We start from the raw sequence: 21574 nt of genomic DNA on the forward strand, positions 1-21574 counted from the left end.
AGTCACAATTTGTTTTTTAATTCCATGGTGGACTCAGGCTTGCACAGATTTCTGTAATAAACCAAATGTGTTTTAATTTTTTTTTTTTTTTTTTATTAGTTAGTTGGTTAAGACTTTGTAATCTAAATGGATGAAAATTTTATATGCAATTCAAATACATAATTTACATAAATTAATACATTAATTCTGACCCAAATATTTTTGAGAATATGTATTTAAAAAGTGAATAAGGGAAAAAAAACATCATTGTGAAGGACTAATAAGTCTAGTGATTTTATTTTCAGTGCATTTTCTCATCAAAATCCCCTGCTATAAATTGTTTGTTGAATATATTAGCAAGATCTGGGCAACTCTAGCAAACTATTTTTAATGCACTTTGATTTATGACACTGATTGGGATCTGGAATACTTCTGAGGACCCAATGTTTTCTTATAGACTTCAAACAGCATTTTTACTTAAGTGAACCCTATAGATGTGTGTGTGTGTGTGTGTGTGTGTGTAGATGTTGAACCCTGACTGACAGTTCCTAAATGATCAAGGTAATTCCTCGTGAGCTGGGCTCAGGCTAACAGTTGACTGGCAGGCCGCTGCCATCAGGAATCCATCTGGCCAGATTTGCATCATCTCTGAGCCCAGCAGTGACCTCGTCTCACATCACTGCTCATTATAAGCACCAAGCACATATGCTAATAGCACGAGATACAAGATAGGCACGGAGGAAAATGAGTTTGAGCTCAGCACAGAGGAAACTATCTGATTGCGAGGGAGAACGAAATCTTAGCCAAGATTAAACGCATATGGACAAATGCACGCACGCCCCAATGGATCATGTAAATATTCATATGCACATAGTCATGAATGCAGACGTGTAAATCCCAGCAGAGACGCATCATGCGCTCTCTCACACAAACACACACAAACCTACCTCATATCTCTCGATGGGCGCCTCCTGCTGTTCCTGCTGCTCTCGAATGGTGTGGTATTCCTTCTCGTACTTCTTCAGCTTCTTCTGACTGATCTGTAACATACAAACATACAGAAGAAGGTATTGACACAGATGTGGACAAAGTACATCTCAAAAAAGTGAAAATCTCATTTCAGAATAGTAAATGATTTACGTAAACGACATATGTTGACATGACTGGTGAGTTGAATATAAAATGCAAATCCACACTCTAACAGTAGGTGGCGCTCACGGAAAAGCAGAAATACAGCAGTTACCACTGTTATCCCTGTAAACAAAAAAAGTGCTTTTAAACTACTTTATTAGGCATCATATGGAAGTAAAATTAAAAGAAAATGACATCAACACTTTTCTGAAGATACCTTCGGATACACATTCATATAACCGTAACAGCATATTTAGTTGAAAGGTGATGAGTTTGCAGGTATGCAGGGACAAAGGACAGTGTTTGGCAAGAGTATAGCCATGTTTAGCAAAGCTAAGGCTAAAAATATTAGTGCTTATCTGTCTAAAGCTAGCCTAAGCTTCAAACAGTACACACATGGATCATCTGGTGCATTTTCAAAGTCAAATGCAGTGAGGTCAAGAACTAGAGGTGGGCAATATAACCAAAATCTAATATCAATATTTAAGTCATTGTATTTCACAATAAGACTCTTTATCATAATATAGTTATTTTCCCTGGAAATCTGTTTTTTTTTTATAATGCATGGACATGTTGGATGACACTGACATTTCACATTTCTCAATACCAATGTTGATACAAAGGCAAAAACTACTACAAGTCCCACTGATATTAATACAGAAATATTAAACATTTTCAAACTTACTGAAGACAATTAACAGTAATTATTTAAGAAAAAATAAATTAATACAAAATAATAGGATAAATAATTACTATAAAACAAAGATACAAATTTAATTGTTTTGTTTTTTAATAAAATAAACAATTTTTTTATTACTATTAATGACATTAATGGCTCTTCCAAGCTTTATAATGGCTGTGGGGTGGATGTCATTTTGTTATTTTTTTTGTGTGAGGCACTTTTTAGTATGGATGGATGCGCTTTATTGGACGTTTTCTGGACTATTACAAAATAACACCTACAAACAGTTATTATAAAGCTTGGAAGAGCCAGGACGTTTTTAAATATAACTCTGATTGTATACGTCTGAAAGAAGAAAGTCATATACCAAGATGGCTTGAGGGTGAGTAAATCATGGAGTAATTTTCATTTCTTGGGGAACTCTCCAAAAAATCCAATCTTATTGGCTGACACGAAGGTGTTGGTTATTTCAAGAATCGTGCTCTTACACAACCAGCATGAATTACTCAAGGTTTTATGACTTCAAAACTGTGAAAGGACCTGACTTGATGTCAACAGCAATAAAGCTGCGTTTCAGATTTGCTGTGTACAATTTCACCTATCCAAATGCAACAAGCCTAACTGCTAACAGGATTTCTGTTCATGCACTTCCCGCACTCTGGATCCAAACATGCAAACTGTGCCACATTTATCCACCTGCAGCTCAATACTACCCCATTTTCATCGAATGACCCAATTTCTGAGTGTATACAGCACCAGTCATTTCTCAGCAGAACACTGTGAGAGCCGCAGGTACGTGCGTGTTTGTAAATGAGCTCTATTTAGCACTGCGCCATATCTGACTAGCTCTAGGACACAGAACCAGCTCTGTTCCATATTTAATCCGTAATGCTCCCACAGATGAAATGAGATCCGTATAAAAGCCCTCAATGTCAAGAGTAGTTCATCAGTCAGCGTGTTTTCAGCGACACCCCAAGGAACAATTAGACCTGGGTACAGTGAAATGAAGTGTGTGTATGTGTGTGTCGTAGTGTGTAAAAGCTCTTTTGATCGTGACTGGTGTGTGGTGGTGTCAGTTAAACTGAGGAAGGGGCTGGTGGGCTTCTGATTTTCTGACGCTGGGCCTCTCGTATTGAAACAGCACACAAACACACCCAGACTCAGTGGTGAAAGGTTAGTTTGTATTTGGAGGAAAGCAAGTGAGAGCCACTGGAAACTCAATCTGTCATGTTTTGGCGGCGATGAGGAACTGATACATCAATCAAACAAATGCACAGTCTGACAGACAGATACAGTGGTGTTCAAAAGTCTCAGTCAACATTGAAACTATGGAGATCGATATTTAAGAGTCTGTTCACCAAAAAATTCAATGGTTGTCATTCCATTTGAGTTTACATTTGATGTGCTCTCAATGTTTATATGTGAGTAAATAACTAAATAAAATTTGTTAATCATATAATGTGACTGTGTCTCATTAGAAGCCTTGGATTACACCGCTTGATTCATAAGGATTTTTATTTTCATGTTGTCTATATATACTTTTTGATATGTGAAGCTTTGGTTATGTGGGCTTTCAATAGCTGACAAAATTATGATGTAAGAATATTAAAAATATCTTTGTGTTTGAAAGATGAATTAAGTTTGTATGGGTTTGGAACAACATGAGGGTGAGTAAACGATGACAGAATAAAACTGAATATAAATATTAGACGAAAATTCCAAATGTTGTCCTGGCAACTAACTAAAATAAGTTGAAGCATTAAAATACTGATTGGAAATAAATAACTAAAACGGAAATAAAAATAGATTGAACATCTAAAGTAATATTTTAAACAACAAACTAATAAAAATGACAAAAGCACATAATAAAAATGACTTAAGTTAACAAAAAATGTAATGAAAACAAAATATAAATCTAACAGTTAAACAATTAACATTAACAAAAAAACCTATTATTAATTTTAATTATTTTAATCCAACTTTTCACTGATTTGTTGTGCTCATACATAATGTTATGAAATATATATATTTAATAAAAAGCAATTAAATGCAGATGTATAAATAACATTTGGTAGATCTGAACAACACATGAGAACAGATGCTGTAAACGATCACAACAGGAACCAAGAACTCTTTAGTATCAAGAGTGTTTCTTACTCCTGCAGTGTCCTCTGCTGGCCCATCCAGATCATTACATCAAGACTCTTTATGTCCTATTAAATGTGAAAAATAGCAAGTCGCAGATAAATGGTCTATTCAAAGAACCTTCAGTCTAAACGAAAGTCACATTCACACCAGCACAATTGATGGTACAGGTCCAAACAAACCACTCAGCTGCTCTGCCGCCCAGAAGTAGTGCATTTATGAGTTCAACTCGCATCAGTTGCTGGTCCTACTGCGCCATCTCCTGTATCATTTTCTGTGAACTGTCATACTATCCTAATCGTTGCATTTGTCATTTTTGAAGAAGATGAAAATGTCAAACGTCTCACTTTTTGCACTACACACTTTTAAGGCCTTAAAAACAAATTACAAACAATGAATAAAATACAGTAAATAAATATAAATCAGTAGGAATAGTTCACTTAAGAACTTATTTTTAAGATTTTCTAAGAAAATATTCACCCTCAGGTCATTTAAGATGTAGATGTGTTTGTTTCTTCATCAGAATAGATTTGGAGATCATCACTTGCTCACCAATAGATCCTCTGTAGTGAATGGGTGCCGTCAGAATGAGAGTCCAAACAGCTGATAAAAACATCAGAATAATCCACACCACTCCAGTCCATCAGTTAATGTCTTGAACATATCTGGACTGTTTTCACAGTGCCTGAAATTTGCATATTTCTCTCCTGATTCAGATCAGATTATATTTTCACCGGATAAAGCAATATTATGGATAGAGAACTCATATTTTAGCCAGAAGCATTGATTTGAAGTTAATTTATTTTAATGACCGATTTGTTTCTTGGCATTCTTTGATGTTTTTATCAGCTGTTTGGACTCTCATTCTGACGGCACCCATTCACTGCAGAGGATCCATTGGTGAGCAAGTGATGTAATGCTGCATTTATCCAAATCTGTTCTGATGAAGAAACAAACTCATCTACATCCTGGATGGCCTGAGTGTGAGTAAAGTTTCAGAGTGAACTATTCCTTTCTCCGTTATGAAATTTCCTGATCATCACATTAAATACTCTACAGACATCTCAGTTTGGACTAAATAAACAGCCTGAACAAAGGCAGTTACCTTCATGCTGCATGCTAGCTCCATGAGCTTCTTGGCGTTCTCCTCAGAGCGATAGCGTTTGGGCACAGGCACTCGAAAGAACTTCAGCGCGCCCTCAAAGTCCGTCTGCAGCAGGTCATCTTTAGATGTCTGTGGATAGACAGAGCTTTTAAGAAAGTTTCAAGAGGCAGACAATACTTGTGATCTTCAGTTAATGCTGCTCATTTCCTGCTGTTGAGGTGTGATAGCGGTACACCGGTCTCTCTTCCTACGGGGTTGAACAGCAGAGATTCACCAGGGAACATCTGATCACGCTGTAGTGTAGCTGCCAATTATTAGGTGTGCCAATTATGTCTAACACCCTTGTAAAAGCTGTAACCATGGTGATGAGACATGGGTGATTTGCAGGTTAATTTTCAGGAAACAGCACCAGCTTGCATATTTATTATTTTATCTTGGTGAAACATCTGAGAAAAAGATGAAATTATGCAACTGAGCACTTCCTTACCTTCAATAATGAAAGGGCCACGTTGAAAATGACACTGATGCCCTGAAAGGAGAAAAAAAAAAAAAAGATTGTAAGAAAAAAATAAATCTCAATATCAAGTATATTTTCATGCCCATGTCACGTAAGTTAGATAAAAAAGATTTTTAAAAAATTCCAAGACAGAATTTTGAACTCAGAATGAATTTTAAATCATTTTTGTTTGACCGAATGTTGCTGTATTTACTTATTTCTACTTTGACAAACTGGCAATTTATTAAATGTGTTAAATAATTGCAGGCGTTTCTTGAATTGAGAAATTAGTTTGATTTCAAAATGACAAAAGATGGTTTATAGATATCAAAATAAGATGTATTACACAAGGTAACAGTCCTAAACTATAAATTAACAAGTAAACTAGGCAAAGAAAACATTAGAAAAATATATTTGAAATAAAGCAGGTAAGAATGAAATGCTACCTCACACAGCAGAAGGTCTATGATGTGAAAGACCATGTAAAGAGGGAATTTGGCTGTGAAGAGCGTGAGGAACCACTGGGAGGCGTACATGTGTGCTTCCAGGCCCAGATTCAGGAAGTGGGCGTACAGGTCTGGAATGCATTCCTGCAACACACAGAGGCAGAAGACAGTTGTGATAATATGAAATGATAATATAAAATGATTCTTAAGCAGCAAATCTGCTTATTAGAACCATTTCTGAAGGACCGTGTGACACTGAAGACTGCAGTAATGATGCTGAAAATTTACCTTGGCATCACAAGAATAAATTACATTTTTAAATATATTCATATAGAAAAGTGTTCTTTTAAATAGTAATATTATTTCACAATATTACTGTATATTTTTATTAAAGAAATGCAGCTTTGGTGACCATTGTGAGAATTCTTTCAAAAGCATTAACAAATCTCACAGAATCCAGACTTTTGAATGGTAGTGTATGAGTATTTTGTCATGCAAGACCAGCAGACAATTCTTCGAGATAAAATACACTTGCATTCCAGATTCTTCAGGACAATTTATATGACAATATATATGTGTCAGAGATTATTTCTTCAAGGGAAAGAACAGCCTATTTAGTTATTTAAAGGGATAGTTCACCCCAAAATGAAAATTACCCCATGATTTATTCTCTCTCAAGCCATCCTAGGTGTATATGACTTGTATCTTTCAGACAAATACAATGGTATTATATTGGTGGTGAATGGGGCTTGAGATTTTGAAGCTCAAAAAAGTGCATCCATCCATCATAAAAAAGTGTTCCACACGGCTCCAGGGGGTTAATAAAGGCCCTCCGAAGTGAATCGATGCGTGTGCGTAATAAATATATGTTTTTGGGCTACAAAATCTCGACCACCATTCACTGTAATTATAAAGCCTGGAAGAGCCAGGACATTTTTTAATATAACTCTGATTGCATTTGTCTGAAATAAGAAAGTCATATACAACTAGGATGAGTAAATCATGGGGTAATTTCATTTTCAGTCATTATTTGTAATCAAATATGTGATCTAATATTCTTAGTTTCTAACACTAACCTGCATGAGTCTCTCCAGCTGGAAGAACTTGCAGTGCAGGTCTTCAAAGTTCTGCTTGAAGAGCTCCCGGAGACCGTATTCAAACATGATCTTGACCAGCACGCTGAACGCCTGCTCCTCTGGCATCTACACAACAATTGCAGCACCAACATTGATCTATAGTACTAACACCACGGAGCTTGATTACAATCACGTCACGCTGACAATATCACACAATAGGGAATCTCCATTAGATGGCACTGTCTCAAATCTCAAAGGATGATGTCATATTAGTTCAAACCACGTGGAGAATCCAGTCTGGGTGCAAACAGCCTGTGTTTCCATCAACGGCCATTCAAATGCAACGGTGTAGTTTTGACTATTTTGCAATACTCATTATATTAAACGTTTTCGACATCATCGGTTCAAACCGTTTTGCTTCAGGAGTCTGTGACGTGTGATACTCACGTGTAGCAGCAGCACAGCAGCAAGGAAAGACTGTCCTTGACAGTAACCAATTTCTTCATCATACACAGAATATGCCTGCAGAATGGAAGATACAGAATGTTTCAGTGAGTAACAATGCTTAAAAAAACTGCTTATTAAATATAATAAAAGATTTTTAAAAAACAGTCTAACCAAGAATCATTCTCTCAGTTCTTTTAATCTTATTTGTTCTTTCACATATTCAAACTTGCATAAGAGACACATGAGAACTGAAACTAAATGTCTTTAGTGGCACGTTTGAATATGCAGAAGTGCGAATCGGATTTGACGGCTTGATGGAATACTGACCTACATACCTCAGAAAACTGTGTTAAAATGTCAGCTAATATTGTGACAATTACAAACTGTGGTGCTAATAAACTTTGTGAACTGTGTGTTGAGAGAACTGAATCACACTGTGTGGTCAATATGAGAAATCTATAGTGCTGTATGAATGATGGCAACAGTCGGAGAGAGGGCTGGTGAATTATTAAGAGACGCCCAAAGATGGAAACCCAACCAATAATCTCATTTCCCTCATAATTTGTGACTTTCACATCAAACCCACTGACCTCATTATTTTAGGGTGAAAATTTGAGATGATTTGAGTGTGTTTTGATTTATTAAACTGATTCCACCATGAAAGTACTGTACCGGACTGTAGTACAGTATGAGAGACTATGCACAAACACTTATATGCTTTAAAGCAAACTCATTGCAGATGTTCAAAACTCAAAGATTGTGTTAAATCTCTATCTATCTATCTATCTTTCTATCTATCTGCTGATATACATCCAATCAATCCAATATGTCCATTCATGCATCTATGTATCCATCTAAAGATATATACACTCACCTAAAGGATTATTAGGAACACCATACTAATACTGTGTTTGACCCCTTTTCGCCTTCAGAACTGCCTTAATTCTACGTGGCATTGATTCAACAAGGTGCTGAAAGCATTCTTTAGAAATGTTGGCCCATATTGATAGGATAGCATCTTGCAGTTGTTGGAGATTTGTGGGATTGAGGGCCTAAAGTGTGCCAAGAAAACATCCCCCACACCATTACACCACCACCACCAGCCTGCACAGTGGTAACAAGGCATGATGGATCCATGTTCTCATTGTGTTTACGCCAAATTCTGACTCTACCATCTGAAGGTCTCAACAGAAATCGAGACTCATCAGACCAGGCAACATTTTTCCAGTCTTCAACCGTCCAATTTTGGTGAGCTCGTGCAAATTGTAGCCTCTTTTTCCTATTTGTAGTGGAGATGAGTGGTACCCGGTGGGGTCTTCTGCTGTTGTAGCCCATCCGCCTCAAGGTTGTGCATGTTGTGGCTTCACAAATGCTTTGCTGCATACCTCGGTTGTAACGAGTGGTTATTTCAGTCAAAGTTGCTCTTCTATCAGCTTGAATCAGTCGGCCCATTCTCCTCTGACCTCTAGCATCAACAAGGCATTTTCGCCCACAGGACTGCTGCATACTGGATGTTTTTCCCTTTTCACACCATTCTTTGTAAACCCTAGAAATGGTTGTGCGTGAAAATCCCAGTAACTGAGCAGATTGTGAAATACTCAGACCGGCCCGTCTGGCACCAACAACCATGCCACGATCAAAATTGCTTAAATCACCTTTCTTTCCCATTCTGACATTCAGTTTGGAGTTCAGGAGATTGTCTTGACCAGGACCACACCCCTAAATGCATTTGTGATTGGTTGATTAGATAATTGCATTAATGAGAAATTGAACAGGTGTTCCTAATAATCCTTTAGGTGAGTGTACATTCATCTATATCTATCTAGCTGTATATCTATCTATCCATTCATCCAGCCATAGATGCATCCATCCAATCAATATATCCATTTAACCATACCCATCCATTCCCCTATCTATAAATCTATAATTCATCCAGCTATATCCATTCATCCATCCATCAATATAACTACAAAACTATTAATACATCCATATTTATCCATCCATCTATACATCTACCACTCATCCATGCAACTATATACTGTATCTATCAATGATATCACTGTCCATTAATCCAGCAATATATCCACCCAACCATCAGTCTTTAGCCATCCATCAACCTATATTCATCCAATCATCCATACATTCAACCCATCACCTATCCGCATATCTAGATATTCATCCATCTATATATCATTCCATCCATCCAACTATATATTAATCCATCCATCTATTTATGTAGCCATCTATACATCAATTTATATACATTCATCTACATATCAATCATTGAAATCCATCAAGCTACTGTATCTGTCTTTATACATATATAACATTTCTTAAAAGAAGTTAAAAAAAGAAAATCTATAACACAAAAGTTTATGAAGAAACTGGAGCGGTCCAAAAGTGCACATTTAACTTTTCTTAATGGTAAGAAATTGATTTTGCAGAGCTGAAGATGATAAATGAACAGAAGCAGAACAGAAGTGTAGAGTCTGAGCTGAGCAGACAAATTGAAAGCAAATGGCAGACAGGTCATCTGCTCACCTTACAGATCTTATAGAGAGAGTCCTGCCCGTCACCGCCCGTGTCTTTGAAGTAGTCGTGTGCAGGAAACGTACGGTTAATGTCACGAGTGATGGCACTGTCCTGTGGGGATTCCTAATAAAAGACAAGAGAGAGAAAAAGAGAAATTTTACCATGAGGCACAGCTAAGTGTTTAATGCCAAATTATAAAGTTACATTGCAATATATAATGCAAAATGTGTGATTCCCATCCCACTATGAACACAAAATTGAAGTGCAGACATAACGACAACCCCTTTTGTCTTTGCACAAATGGACCATCCAATCCTAAACTCTAGCCAATGGTTGAGCCAATGTTGTTGTGTCAAGCTGGTCCCCATTTGCTTTCATTGTATATCGACAAATAAAGCACATTTGACCCCACAAAGCAATGTGGACAACCTGGGGTGGACATGGTGTGCTCAAGAGTGTGTCCTTCGGCGTCACAGACACGCAGAGTATGTTGAATATCCCACAGGCTCAGCCTATGTGTATGTACAAGTGTCAGAGGTATTAGTCTGTTTGGTCCCATGTACATGGCCATCAAACGCCAAAGATACCAGAGCTTCCTCAGTTTGCATTGTTCAGCTAAACAAACAGTGTTTTTCTTGATGGACCAAAACTGTACTGTGATCTTTTTTTTTTTTGTCTTTTTCGAAGCTTGACAGACTCTAGTCACTGTCTGTTTTCATTATATGGAAAAGAACAGCATAGAAATTCTCTTTTTGTGGCCCACAGAAGAAAGTCTTTTCAGCAGGACTTCAGATTACCCATGTCTTTCAGAAGCAGATGACACAGATGAAAATCACAAATCTGTCCAAGTGTTTGGAACAAACATCTAAACTGTAAACTGGCAGATGTGACTCCACAGAAGAACTGAGGACTGTTATCTATCACTGGCCACTCAGAAAAGGACACGCAATCGATACAAGAGCTCCATCACAAGACTGAAAGAGCATGTAAAATGTCATGACAAATCCTGTGGGGGGTGCCGTGGGGATGATACTGAAAGCAAAAGACAGACAGACAGCCACATGCTCTGGAGGAGATGTTACATTACCACTCCACGGGAGTTCATTGCGATCCAGTTTCAATCTATTTAAGTTAAACAGGCTACTTGGGATTGTACTGTAAATTCCTGTGGATCTGAATTATTTAAGATGCTGCTAAAAGGATGACGTGTAACTGAAGAAAGCAAATGTTCTAATTCTATTAAAGGGATAGTTTGGTAACCGAACTGTTGACGTCCATACTATGGGAGTCAATAGCTACTGTCAAATGTTTGGTTACCAACATTCTCCAAAATATCATCTTGTGTGTCCTACAGGATAAAGAAATTCATAGTTTGGAACAATTTCAGGGAAATGTGAACTAAAAACTAGATCACATTAAACTAGATCACTCCCTTAATAAACAAAGTGTGAGCGCCTGGAGCTGCAGACTGTTGATGGACAGCCACTCTTTCTGTCACACTGCAAAACCAGCCACTTTATTTTTCACATCCATTATTGCACCCGGTACATCAAAGCCAGCTCGTGATAGCACAAAAATGCTGAATTCAATTACTCTGGATGCTAAATTTTGCTCTCAAAACGAAGAGTCATAAACAAAGCTCAATGCAATGCTCTGTGTTTATTTCTGGCTGGGTTAAATAGTAACAGTCAGTCCAACTCAAGCCATCCTTAAACTAGTAAAAGAAAAAAGTCCTTCAGCAGAGTCGTGGATATTTGGGTTAACAGGGAATCAATTCAATTTACAACTCAAATTTTGGATTTAAAAGATTGATTTTTTTGCTCATTCAGAATGGAACAGTTAATTATCAGTGATTCTGTTGATCAATAGTTCCTTATTTTAATGAATTTTTGAATTATTTAAATATTTTTTGTAATGTATATTAGAAAAGAAAAAGATGCAGAGAAATTACCAAAAGAAACATTTTCTACATTAATACTGTATATATAGGCTGATTTTTAATACAATATACTTCTACATATACTACTTTAAAAACTCATTTCAATTTCAGCATTTTTAATTCAAATAGAGGTTAACATAAAAATTTATAAAAAATCACAATGTAAAAGTCACATCTTAACATTTTATTTGGATAACACCTTTTTAAAATAGAAACTGCATCAAAGCAGCGTTACATATGTGACCCTGGACCACAAAACCAGTCATAAGGGTCCATTTTTCAAAATTGAGATTTATACATCATCTGAATAAATACGCTTTCCATTGATGTATGGTTTGTTATGATAGGACAATAGTTGGCTGAGATACAACTATTTGAAAATCTGGAATCTGTGGGTGCAAAAAAAAAAAAAAAAAAAAATCAAAATATTGAGAAAATCTCCTTTAAAGTTGTCAAAATTAAGTTCTTAGCAATGCATATTACTAATCAAAAATTAAGTTTTGATATATTCACAGTAGGAAATTTGCAAAATATCTTCATAGAACATGATCTTTACTTAATGTCCTAATGAAAATCAATTTTGACCCAGTGTATCCCCTTTAAAAAAAAACTAAACAAAAATCTAGATAAACTACTCCACCTTACTAATCAACTAGAGATGATGATGTGGCCCATCCTTATAATGTACCAAATCCATAAAAAATTGTTAGAGAGTTACTTAAGCTTTGCAGCATATGTCACAGCACTCTAATAATAGATTGTTCTTTAATAACAGATTATACAAACATCTATTTGGAAGCTTGAGGGCAAACTGCTGCCTCTTTCTTTTGCAATTTCAAAAGACAATAATGCAAAATATTACATCATGACCGTCAGTTATTACATACTCAAAAAGTAACTCGCAGAGTACAGCAAAGGCACTGCATGAATTTCTGGAGTAGTGAGTATGATTAGTGGAACAGTGAGATTTGGAACAACTTGAGAGCAAGTAAATTTGGGTGAGCTATCCCTTCAAGCGAGAAGCATTCTGAACTATCTATCATAATTTAAGTTATTAATACATGTGCTCTCTAATATCAGAGATGCAAAAGGAGAAGAGTAATGACTCATTGCTGCACATATAACACACACATACACTTGCATGAGCATGGGAAATGAGCATGGTCTTTCAGAATTCGGTTTTTCTCAACACATTGAGCATAACTCATAATTGCATTATATGCATTATATACCATTATATTAAGATATAAATGCATTCAAAAATGAATGGCATCAATATAATTGATGTCACTATGCATTAAAAAAAAAAATATATATATATATATAAAATGGGGAAATACACTACTGTGCAAAAGTCTGGGGTCTGAAAGACTTTTCTGTTTTTTAAAGAAGTATCTTATGTTCACCAAGGCTGTATTTCTCATAAAAAAATACAATAAAAAGAGGAATATTCTGAAATATTATTACCATTTCAAACAACTGTTTTCTATTCAAATATATTTTAAAATTTAATTTATTCTGGTGATGGCAGCGCTGAATTTTTATAATTATTACTCCAGTCTTCAGTGTCACACGATCCTTCAGAAATCATTCTAATATGCTGATTTGCTTTTTAAGAAAAGTTTTCTAATTATTATCAGCAGCACAGTTTTTCTGCTTAATGTTCTGGTGGAAATTTTATGATGGATAGAAATTTCAAAAGAACATTATTTATTTTAAATAGAAATCTGTTGTAACATTACACGTCTTTGCTGTCACTTTTAATCAATTTAATGTGTCCTTACTGAAAAAATAAATCAAATTAATTTCTTAAAAAAAAAAAAAAAGAAATACTGATCATAAACTTTTGAATGGTAGTGTAGATGAGACAGAACGTAATAAATAAATTATTACATTAATAAATAAAATGTAATAAATCTATTGTAAAACACTGTTAAAGTCAATCTGTGATATTTCACTTAGTTTAAATATCTGACTACACGCATATGGAAGCAGAATAATGACAATAGTTTTTGAAACATAAAGAATGCTGAATTCCACAAATCGAAAAAAAAAGATGCATTGCAATTAACAGTGTTATAAATTTAACAGTTGTTTATTTAAGCTGGGAATATTTCAATTCAAAATATTTCACACACATTTTCATAATTAAAAATTCAATAATTCATATTCACCTTACAGAATTCACTTCCAAAATATTCAATCTGTTTAAAAATACGATGTATAATATTCGACAGGCAAATTTCAGTCATTTTATTTCACTTTCCAAATTCGCTGCCACAAATTCAGTGGTTAAAATTCGGCAGAAAATTCAGCGGTGCACATCCGGGACCCGCAGGAATAGCAGTAGAGCACCGATGCATGATGTCCAGCTGATGTCAGCCGCTCACCAGCAGGTGGCGCAAGCGGCTGTTGATGAAGGCCATATGTGGATCAAGTCATTCATTTACAAAAACTGATTTGCAGAAATGGAGCAAGCGCTAAGTGGAAGTTTCTTTATTTTGGTTGCTTAGTTTCTGTAACTTTGTATCATGGGTTGTGTGATGCTGTGCTGTAATACTGGGGTTCCCCTCATACGTCACACTCCAGGATTCCCCAACGATGCGTAACGCCCCTCAGCGATATAACTAATACAGTGATATAAGACCTCAGATAAGACCTCAACACACGTTACTGGTGATTATGCAAACTATATCGACAGTGAAGCATATGTGGAATATGAACTAACGCGCAAGGTTTCACGCGGTTTCCCTCAGAAATTGGTTAAAGAAAACGCATTAGCAAGTAGCAATGACAGCTATTATTAGGCTTGTTTGAGATGTGCCTTGCCTCGCCTGATGAAATAAGCTAAGCGCAGTCAAGACGGACAGTTCTGACCTCTAGAAGTAGAACAGATAGCTACGAGATCAAAGGCGGATATCACGTAATTCTCACTCTTGTGCTGTGCTGCTGATAAACGTGATATAATTTCAGTTCTGTTGCTTTTATATGTATATAAATATGATGAACAAGACACTCGACGTGCTTGCTATTTAATCCCATACGAAAGAAATGCGTATTTATCATCCATTTCTACTTTAATACAAATTTTTATAGAAATATGACAACAATCACATATCTCACACAGAGGTCATAGTGTTTGGGAATATTCAAGAATAATTTAAATACACAATCACATGAAATCAGATAAAAAAATAAAACATTTTAGCAGAGAACGCAGCATCACAGTTGTCTGAACCAATGAGCTGTGTCGTCAGTCAGTCATTTCCCATCATGCTTTTGATCAGCATGAGCACAGTCGGTGGAGAGCAATCCAACACAGCCACATCGCCTTCGCAAGAGTTTTTTGGCACGCGTCAGCATGACATCAGAACAAGGCGGCCGTAACTCGGACACTTTTTATTTATTTATTTTAAAAGATGTTTATGGTAACTATTATTATAGCCTATTTGTTTTTCTCTTTATATATATAATTTTTTTTGTTATTACTATTATTTAAGTATTTACTGTTTTGTATTCTGGCTGCAGTATTTTATTGCTTTGACTATTTCCCCTGTGAATGTTATATGTTTAATAATAAAAAATAAAAATAAAAAACTCGAACACTTTTCTAACCGGCATTCATCTCGCGGTGATCAACGGTGATGCAGATTTTGCTCATATCAAACAAGCCTATTAAAAGACCAAACTCAGATTTTACTGATCATGCAAACAGACGAGGAAATGAACACAAGTTACTGAACGCGCAAAACCGCACGTTCATTTCCCATAAAGAAAACACTTAACGTGGTTTGTTGCCTCAGTTATAATAAATGATTAAATTCAGCATCTAATTAATCAAATGTGTTACTGTATATTATGTACATTTAAGCAGATGAGCCCAGAATATGAACCCACAACCAACCAGTTTCACCAAACCATTTTTTCTCCCATAGAAAACCAAGCGCAGTAGTTTTAGGTTTGATACTCGCTGCATATTTGCCTAGGCTGCTTTAGGTACCGTCTGCACATTTATCTCACAGTACAAAACGAAGTAATAATTTATTTATTTAAATTTATTACATTTCAATAATTTATTCAAATGAATGTTTACAGTAAATGAATAATTTACTCAAACTGACTAAATAAATATTGCAAATATCTTGCCTTAGACAATACTTTCCTTAAGTATGTACTCTACACAAATAGCCTAATTTTAAGCAAAAAATTACAGTACTTCACCAAAATGGAATTTTCCTGCTCCAAATGTTGTGTTACTAGTGACCAGACTGACTTACTACAGTTGAAATTTTGCCAACATCTTCCTCACTGTACATGCAGTATATAATTATTCTTAAAAAATTACTGTAATTCACAAGTTTTTTTTTTTTTGCTCAAAAGTTTGTAGTACATTCCTAGTGACTAGACTGATTTACTATAGGTGAAACTTTGCTAATACCTCCCTTAATGTACATAAAGTACATCAATATTTTATACTACAACCTTTGGAACATGAACAATTCCTTTTTGGGGTCTTACAGATTTTTTTTGTTTTTCTTTCAAATAATTGTAAATTGTACATACAGTAAGGGAGATATTGCCAAAATCTAACCTGTAGTAAGTCAGTTTTGTACCTAGCAACGTACTACAACCGTTCTTTCCAGGGATTTTTTGTGTGTAAATAATTGTGTACTGTACATATATAAAACGGGCGGTATTGGCACAATCTCATCTGTAGTAAATCACTATGAGCGATACAAGCTTTACAATTTGAAAGTGTGTTATTTTAAATGTTAAAAGTCATTTTAATTTAAACACATTGGACGTTTTAACCCAGTCGGTGGAATTGTCAGACGGCCCCTTTGGTGCGATAGCACGTCAATGCTTTCTCCGGTTTACATTTGCAGCAACAATACACCTAGGCGGTTTTGAACTCCTTTTTTACGTCGCTATAAAGTGGTTGCTTACTGTTAAAACTAATCGTGGTATTGATATATTTGTAGGACTGTCAACTCTATAGATCAGTGGTAAGGGAAAGCAACGAAAATGCAGCGCGTTGCGTTCTTCTGACCTCATTTGCTTGCCTGTATATAGTTTGCATAATCATCAGTAAAGTGTGTTCTGAGATCTGAGGTCTTATATCACTGTATTAGTTATATCACTGAGGGGCGTTACGCGTCGTTGGGGAATCCTGGAGTGTGACGGGGAACCCCAGTATTACAGCACAGCGTCACACAAGCCATGATACAAAGTTACAGAAACTAAGCAACTGAAATAAAGAATTTTAAAAAATCCAAACTTCCACTTAGCGCTTGCTCCTTTTCTGCAAATCAGTTTTTGTAAATGAATGACTTGATCCACATATGGCCTTCATCAACAGCCGCTTGCGCCACCTGCTGGTGAGCGGCTGACATCAGCTGGACATCATGCATCGGTGCTCTACTGCTATTCCTGCGGGTCCCGGATGTGCACCGCTGAATTTTCTGCCGAATTTTAACCACTGACTTTGTGGCAGCGAATTTGGAAAGTGAAATAAAATGACTGAAATTTGCCTGTCGAATATTATACATCGTATTTTTAAACCGATTGAATATTTTGTAAGTGAATTCTGGAAGATTTTGAATTATGAAAATGTGTGTGAAATATTTTGAATTGAAATATTAACAGCTTAAATAAACAACTATGTTAAATTTCAGGACCTAAAAATGCAAGCCCTGGAAATACAAGGCATTAAAATGCAAGCACTGTTACTTGCAATGCATCTTTTTCTCGATTTGTGGAATTCAGCATTCTTTATGTTTCAAAAACTATTGTCATTATTCTGCTTCCATACACGCACACCAGACAAAGCATTTATCCTGGTAGAGATAGGGAGTCTCCTCTGGTTTTCCCAACTCTCTTCGGGTTATCTATGTCTGGACAGCGGGGTTCAGTCTGAATTCAGGACACCATGTTTTATTCATCCTCTTTCCAGCACAAGACTACATTCTTCTCCAAAAAGCATGATTAATATCAGTCGCCGCGCTCTCCTTCTTCCATCACATTGAAAAATGGTGACAGAAGGAATGGAACAAGGCGATGAAAGCAAAGGAATATGTATTTTGCTTTCATCGCATCGCTCCATTCCTTCTGTCACCAATTCTCCGGTCTCTCTTTTGACGCTCACAGAAAAGATTCTAGATTTGGGCCTCCAACCTACCTAATTCACACCATCCCACATGTAATACAAGTCAATCGCCACCTGCTAACAACGGTACCAAGACTAAAGCTCAGGAAATAACCTTCGGGGAACATTTGTTTTCCAAAGAAATGCCAACCAGACCAGCGTGCGTGAATGCAGGGCGCTCAAAAGCGCTCCCACACATTTGCACTAACAGCAGATTCCTGCCTTAGTAAGCATACCCCTTTTCAAAGATTAATTACCCTCTCTTTCTATAATTGATGCTATGTTTATGTGGAAGAGAGGAGCCACTAAATAATGCAACTGCAGCCAGCAGCTCAGCTGACGTGCTCAGCAGCTACACAAACTCAGGCCGAACATGAGGCAGACTGACCCACCGCTCACACCAGCACCGGTCTGCAAGATGAAAAGACAATGGAAAAGAGTCTGAGAAGAAACTAACAGAGGGCTATGTTGAATCTAGTGGACTAGAAGCAGCTAAAAATAGGTCAGTCTGAGATGAGAGCATAATTGAAACAGTCTGACTAGACTGCATCTGACCTGAAGCACGTCTCTGAGGAAGATCAGATCAGGCTCAGGATACAAGGTGATACAAAGTGTTTAGCCTTAGATTAGAGAAACCAACCACTGGGAAGGAAAGCAGGTCTAGATGTCCCAAGTTAATGTCTAAAAAAAAAAAAAAAAGCTTTAAAAAATAAATATATAAATTTTAAATGCAAAGAAATGTACTTTCAAATGGTTTTAATAACGTGTTTAAAAATAAACATGATGAATTTGAAAATGTCATGTGGTTTAAAGGGATAGTTCACCCAAAAATGAAAATTTTATATTTATCTGCTTACCCCCAGGGCATCCAAGATGTAGGTGACTGTTTCTTCAGTAGAACACAAACAAAGATTTTTAACTCAAACCATTGCAGTCTGTCAGTCATGTAATGGCAGTCAATGGTACCCACGGCTTTGAGAGAAAAAAAAACATACACAGACAAAACCAAATAAAACCCTGCGGCTTGTGACGATACATTGAGGTCTTGAGACACTGGTATAGCAAATAGGATATAGAATACAGTTTTGGAAATCATTATTATTAATTAAAGGGGAAGGGGAAAAAGAGAGATGAAAGTCTCCCTTCTAGTTATAGTTTATCTCTGTCTAGCGCCGGTTCACACTCCACTGCAGTAGGTGGCGGTAATGCACCATTGAAGTAGGATGCCAACCGCCGTTAAACATCAAGGAAGAAGAAGATTGCTTCCGTGCATGCGTCAACTATGACAGAGCAGGTTGATTGTGAATGCGCCGGCTGTTGTAAATGGGCTCAGGACAGCTGGACATTGCGATGGATCAGAGGTAAAAAAAAATTATACAAATACTGTTCAGTTTCTTGCACAGACTGATTGTTTTGTGTCTTAACACCTCAATGTATTGTCACGAGCCGCAGGGTTTAATTTGATTTAGCCATTATATGACTGACAGACAGCAACGGTTTGAGCTAAAGGGGTCATATGATACAATAAGATCATTATTTTGTGTGTTTGGTGTAACAAAATATGTTGACATGCTTTAATGTTCAAAAAGCATTATTTTTCAAATACTGTACATTATTGTAGTTCCTCCATGCCCCGCCTCTCTCAAACACGTCATTTTCTACAAAGCCCCTCCTTCCGACAAGCACAGTCTGCTCTGATTGGCCAGCTGACACAGTGCATTGTGATTGGTCGAACACTACAAAAAGGAAATGTAATGCCTCTTACCATAATCGCGAGCTTCAGCTGTCAAAGTAAATGTAAAAACAGTTAATAATGTCTTTAGTTTTACCATCAGTACAAGCCGAAAGGGGAACAGAGTTGCGTGACAGACACAGTGATGATGATGCTCGTATGTATTTGCAACACTGTGAAGTGACTAGGGGTGGGCGATATGGGAAAAATATCATATCACGATATTTTATAGAAATATCACGATTCACGATTTTTATCCCGATTCTTTGTTAGTTTTACTATTTTGGTTTTACAAGTTGTCTGAGCATTACAGCCAAACTAGAAAGACAAAGATGCATGGCAGATATTTAGGCCAAAGTGGGTGAAGATAAAAAATCTTTGTCATTATTTTATTTTTCTTATTAAAAAATAAGAACAAAGATACACATTACAAATACACATAATATACAAATAAAACAAACAGTGCTTTATTTCCAGGTACAATAGGTGTATTTAGCAGAGCATTCAATGAAATTGAATGAACAAATATAAAAATAAAACACTAGATAGACTGATTCCTAAAGCAACTGTATTAAAGTTTTTCAGTCAAGAATAGTGAGTGATTTTTCTCTTTGTGTTTTGTTGTTTTGTTAACGTTAAATGAATAGTTCCCCCACAAATTAATATTCTGTCATCTGTCTGTCAATTCTGTCATAATGTTGTATTTTTATATAATCATTTACTCAAAAGTTGTTTTAAACCGGAATGAGTTTCTTTCTTCTGCTGAACATTTATAAATGCCATTTTGAAGAAGGTGGAAAACCAAACAGTTGCTGGTCCTCAGTGACTTCCATAGGATTTTTTTTTCCTACTATCAAAGTCAATGTAGACCAGCAACTGTTTGGTTTTCCACTGAGTAAATAATGACAGAAATTTAATTTTAGGGTGAACTATCCCTTTAATGACAGTCGACAGCATGTTTAGTGTCCTGTCTCTTTAAGAGCTGCCTGCATCTAATATACAGGCACGCATCCGTTTCTCTCTTAACTATTTACTTTCATTTTAGAGATAACCAACTCAGTCTGTATGTAAACCTTGTGTGTTTTGACAGTATTAGCGCAAAATATAACTTAGTTGAGTAATCAGGCGCTGTTAGACAGGCGTTTTAGTGCGCGTGCTTCAGGTGTATGAGCTCAGAACAAGCGCACGTCAGACCAGCGCGCGAATTAAACATTTAACCAGCAAGGCTTGTATGCAAATAATGTACTTTTGCGATCGCGAATAAGTGCAGTGTCCTGTCTGAGTAACTCTACTGCTGTATGTCGTGTTGTACAGTACATAGAGACGGCGGCGCCAGAACTGTATTTGACAATGTGTGCGGTAGCGCGATACTACGATATTTCTTCAAAAGCAGATCGTGGAGACATTTTTATCGTCCACGATCAAAAATCGTCATATCGCACACCCCTAGAAGTGACCCTCTCTCTCTCTCTCTCTCTCTCTCTCTCTCTCACACACACACACAACGCATTACTCTACACTGCATTTGAACAGTCAATAGCAAATACTTAAACTAATAACAAAACATACTTAGAGTCGCTGATTCAGAAGCACCAGATTGTCATAGCAAAGTCAGAATTGACCCTTTTTTTCTTAGAAATAGCCTTTGTGCATAGCCAGCCTTGTACTCTCCTAGGTTCACAAAACGGTCGTCCATAAAATGCATTGCACAAATTCGAA

At 36.4% G+C, this 21574-nt stretch overlaps 1 protein-coding gene across 3 annotated transcripts in view; it reads right to left on the reverse strand.

The window, feature by feature from the left end:
• LOC306864449 (rab GTPase-activating protein 1-like) overlaps positions 1–21574 on the reverse strand; it is an 88409-nt gene that overhangs the window by 11700 nt on the left and 55135 nt on the right. For all 3 annotated transcript variants that reach the window (XM_079408467.1, XM_079408466.1, XM_079408468.1), the window contains 7 exons: positions 10049–10162; positions 7508–7582; positions 7061–7186; positions 5985–6128; positions 5530–5571; positions 5043–5171; positions 927–1019 (listed from right to left, as the gene is read on the reverse strand). In XM_079408467.1, the coding sequence (XP_079264593.1) occupies positions 927–1019; positions 5043–5171; positions 5530–5571; positions 5985–6128; positions 7061–7186; positions 7508–7582; positions 10049–10162 (723 nt within the window). The remainder of the gene's footprint in view (positions 1–926; positions 1020–5042; positions 5172–5529; positions 5572–5984; positions 6129–7060; positions 7187–7507; positions 7583–10048; positions 10163–21574) is intronic.

The sequence above is a fragment of the Barbus barbus genome (assembly GCF_936440315.1).
Source record: "Barbus barbus genome assembly, chromosome: 45".
Taxonomy (NCBI): Eukaryota; Metazoa; Chordata; class Actinopteri; order Cypriniformes; family Cyprinidae; genus Barbus; species Barbus barbus.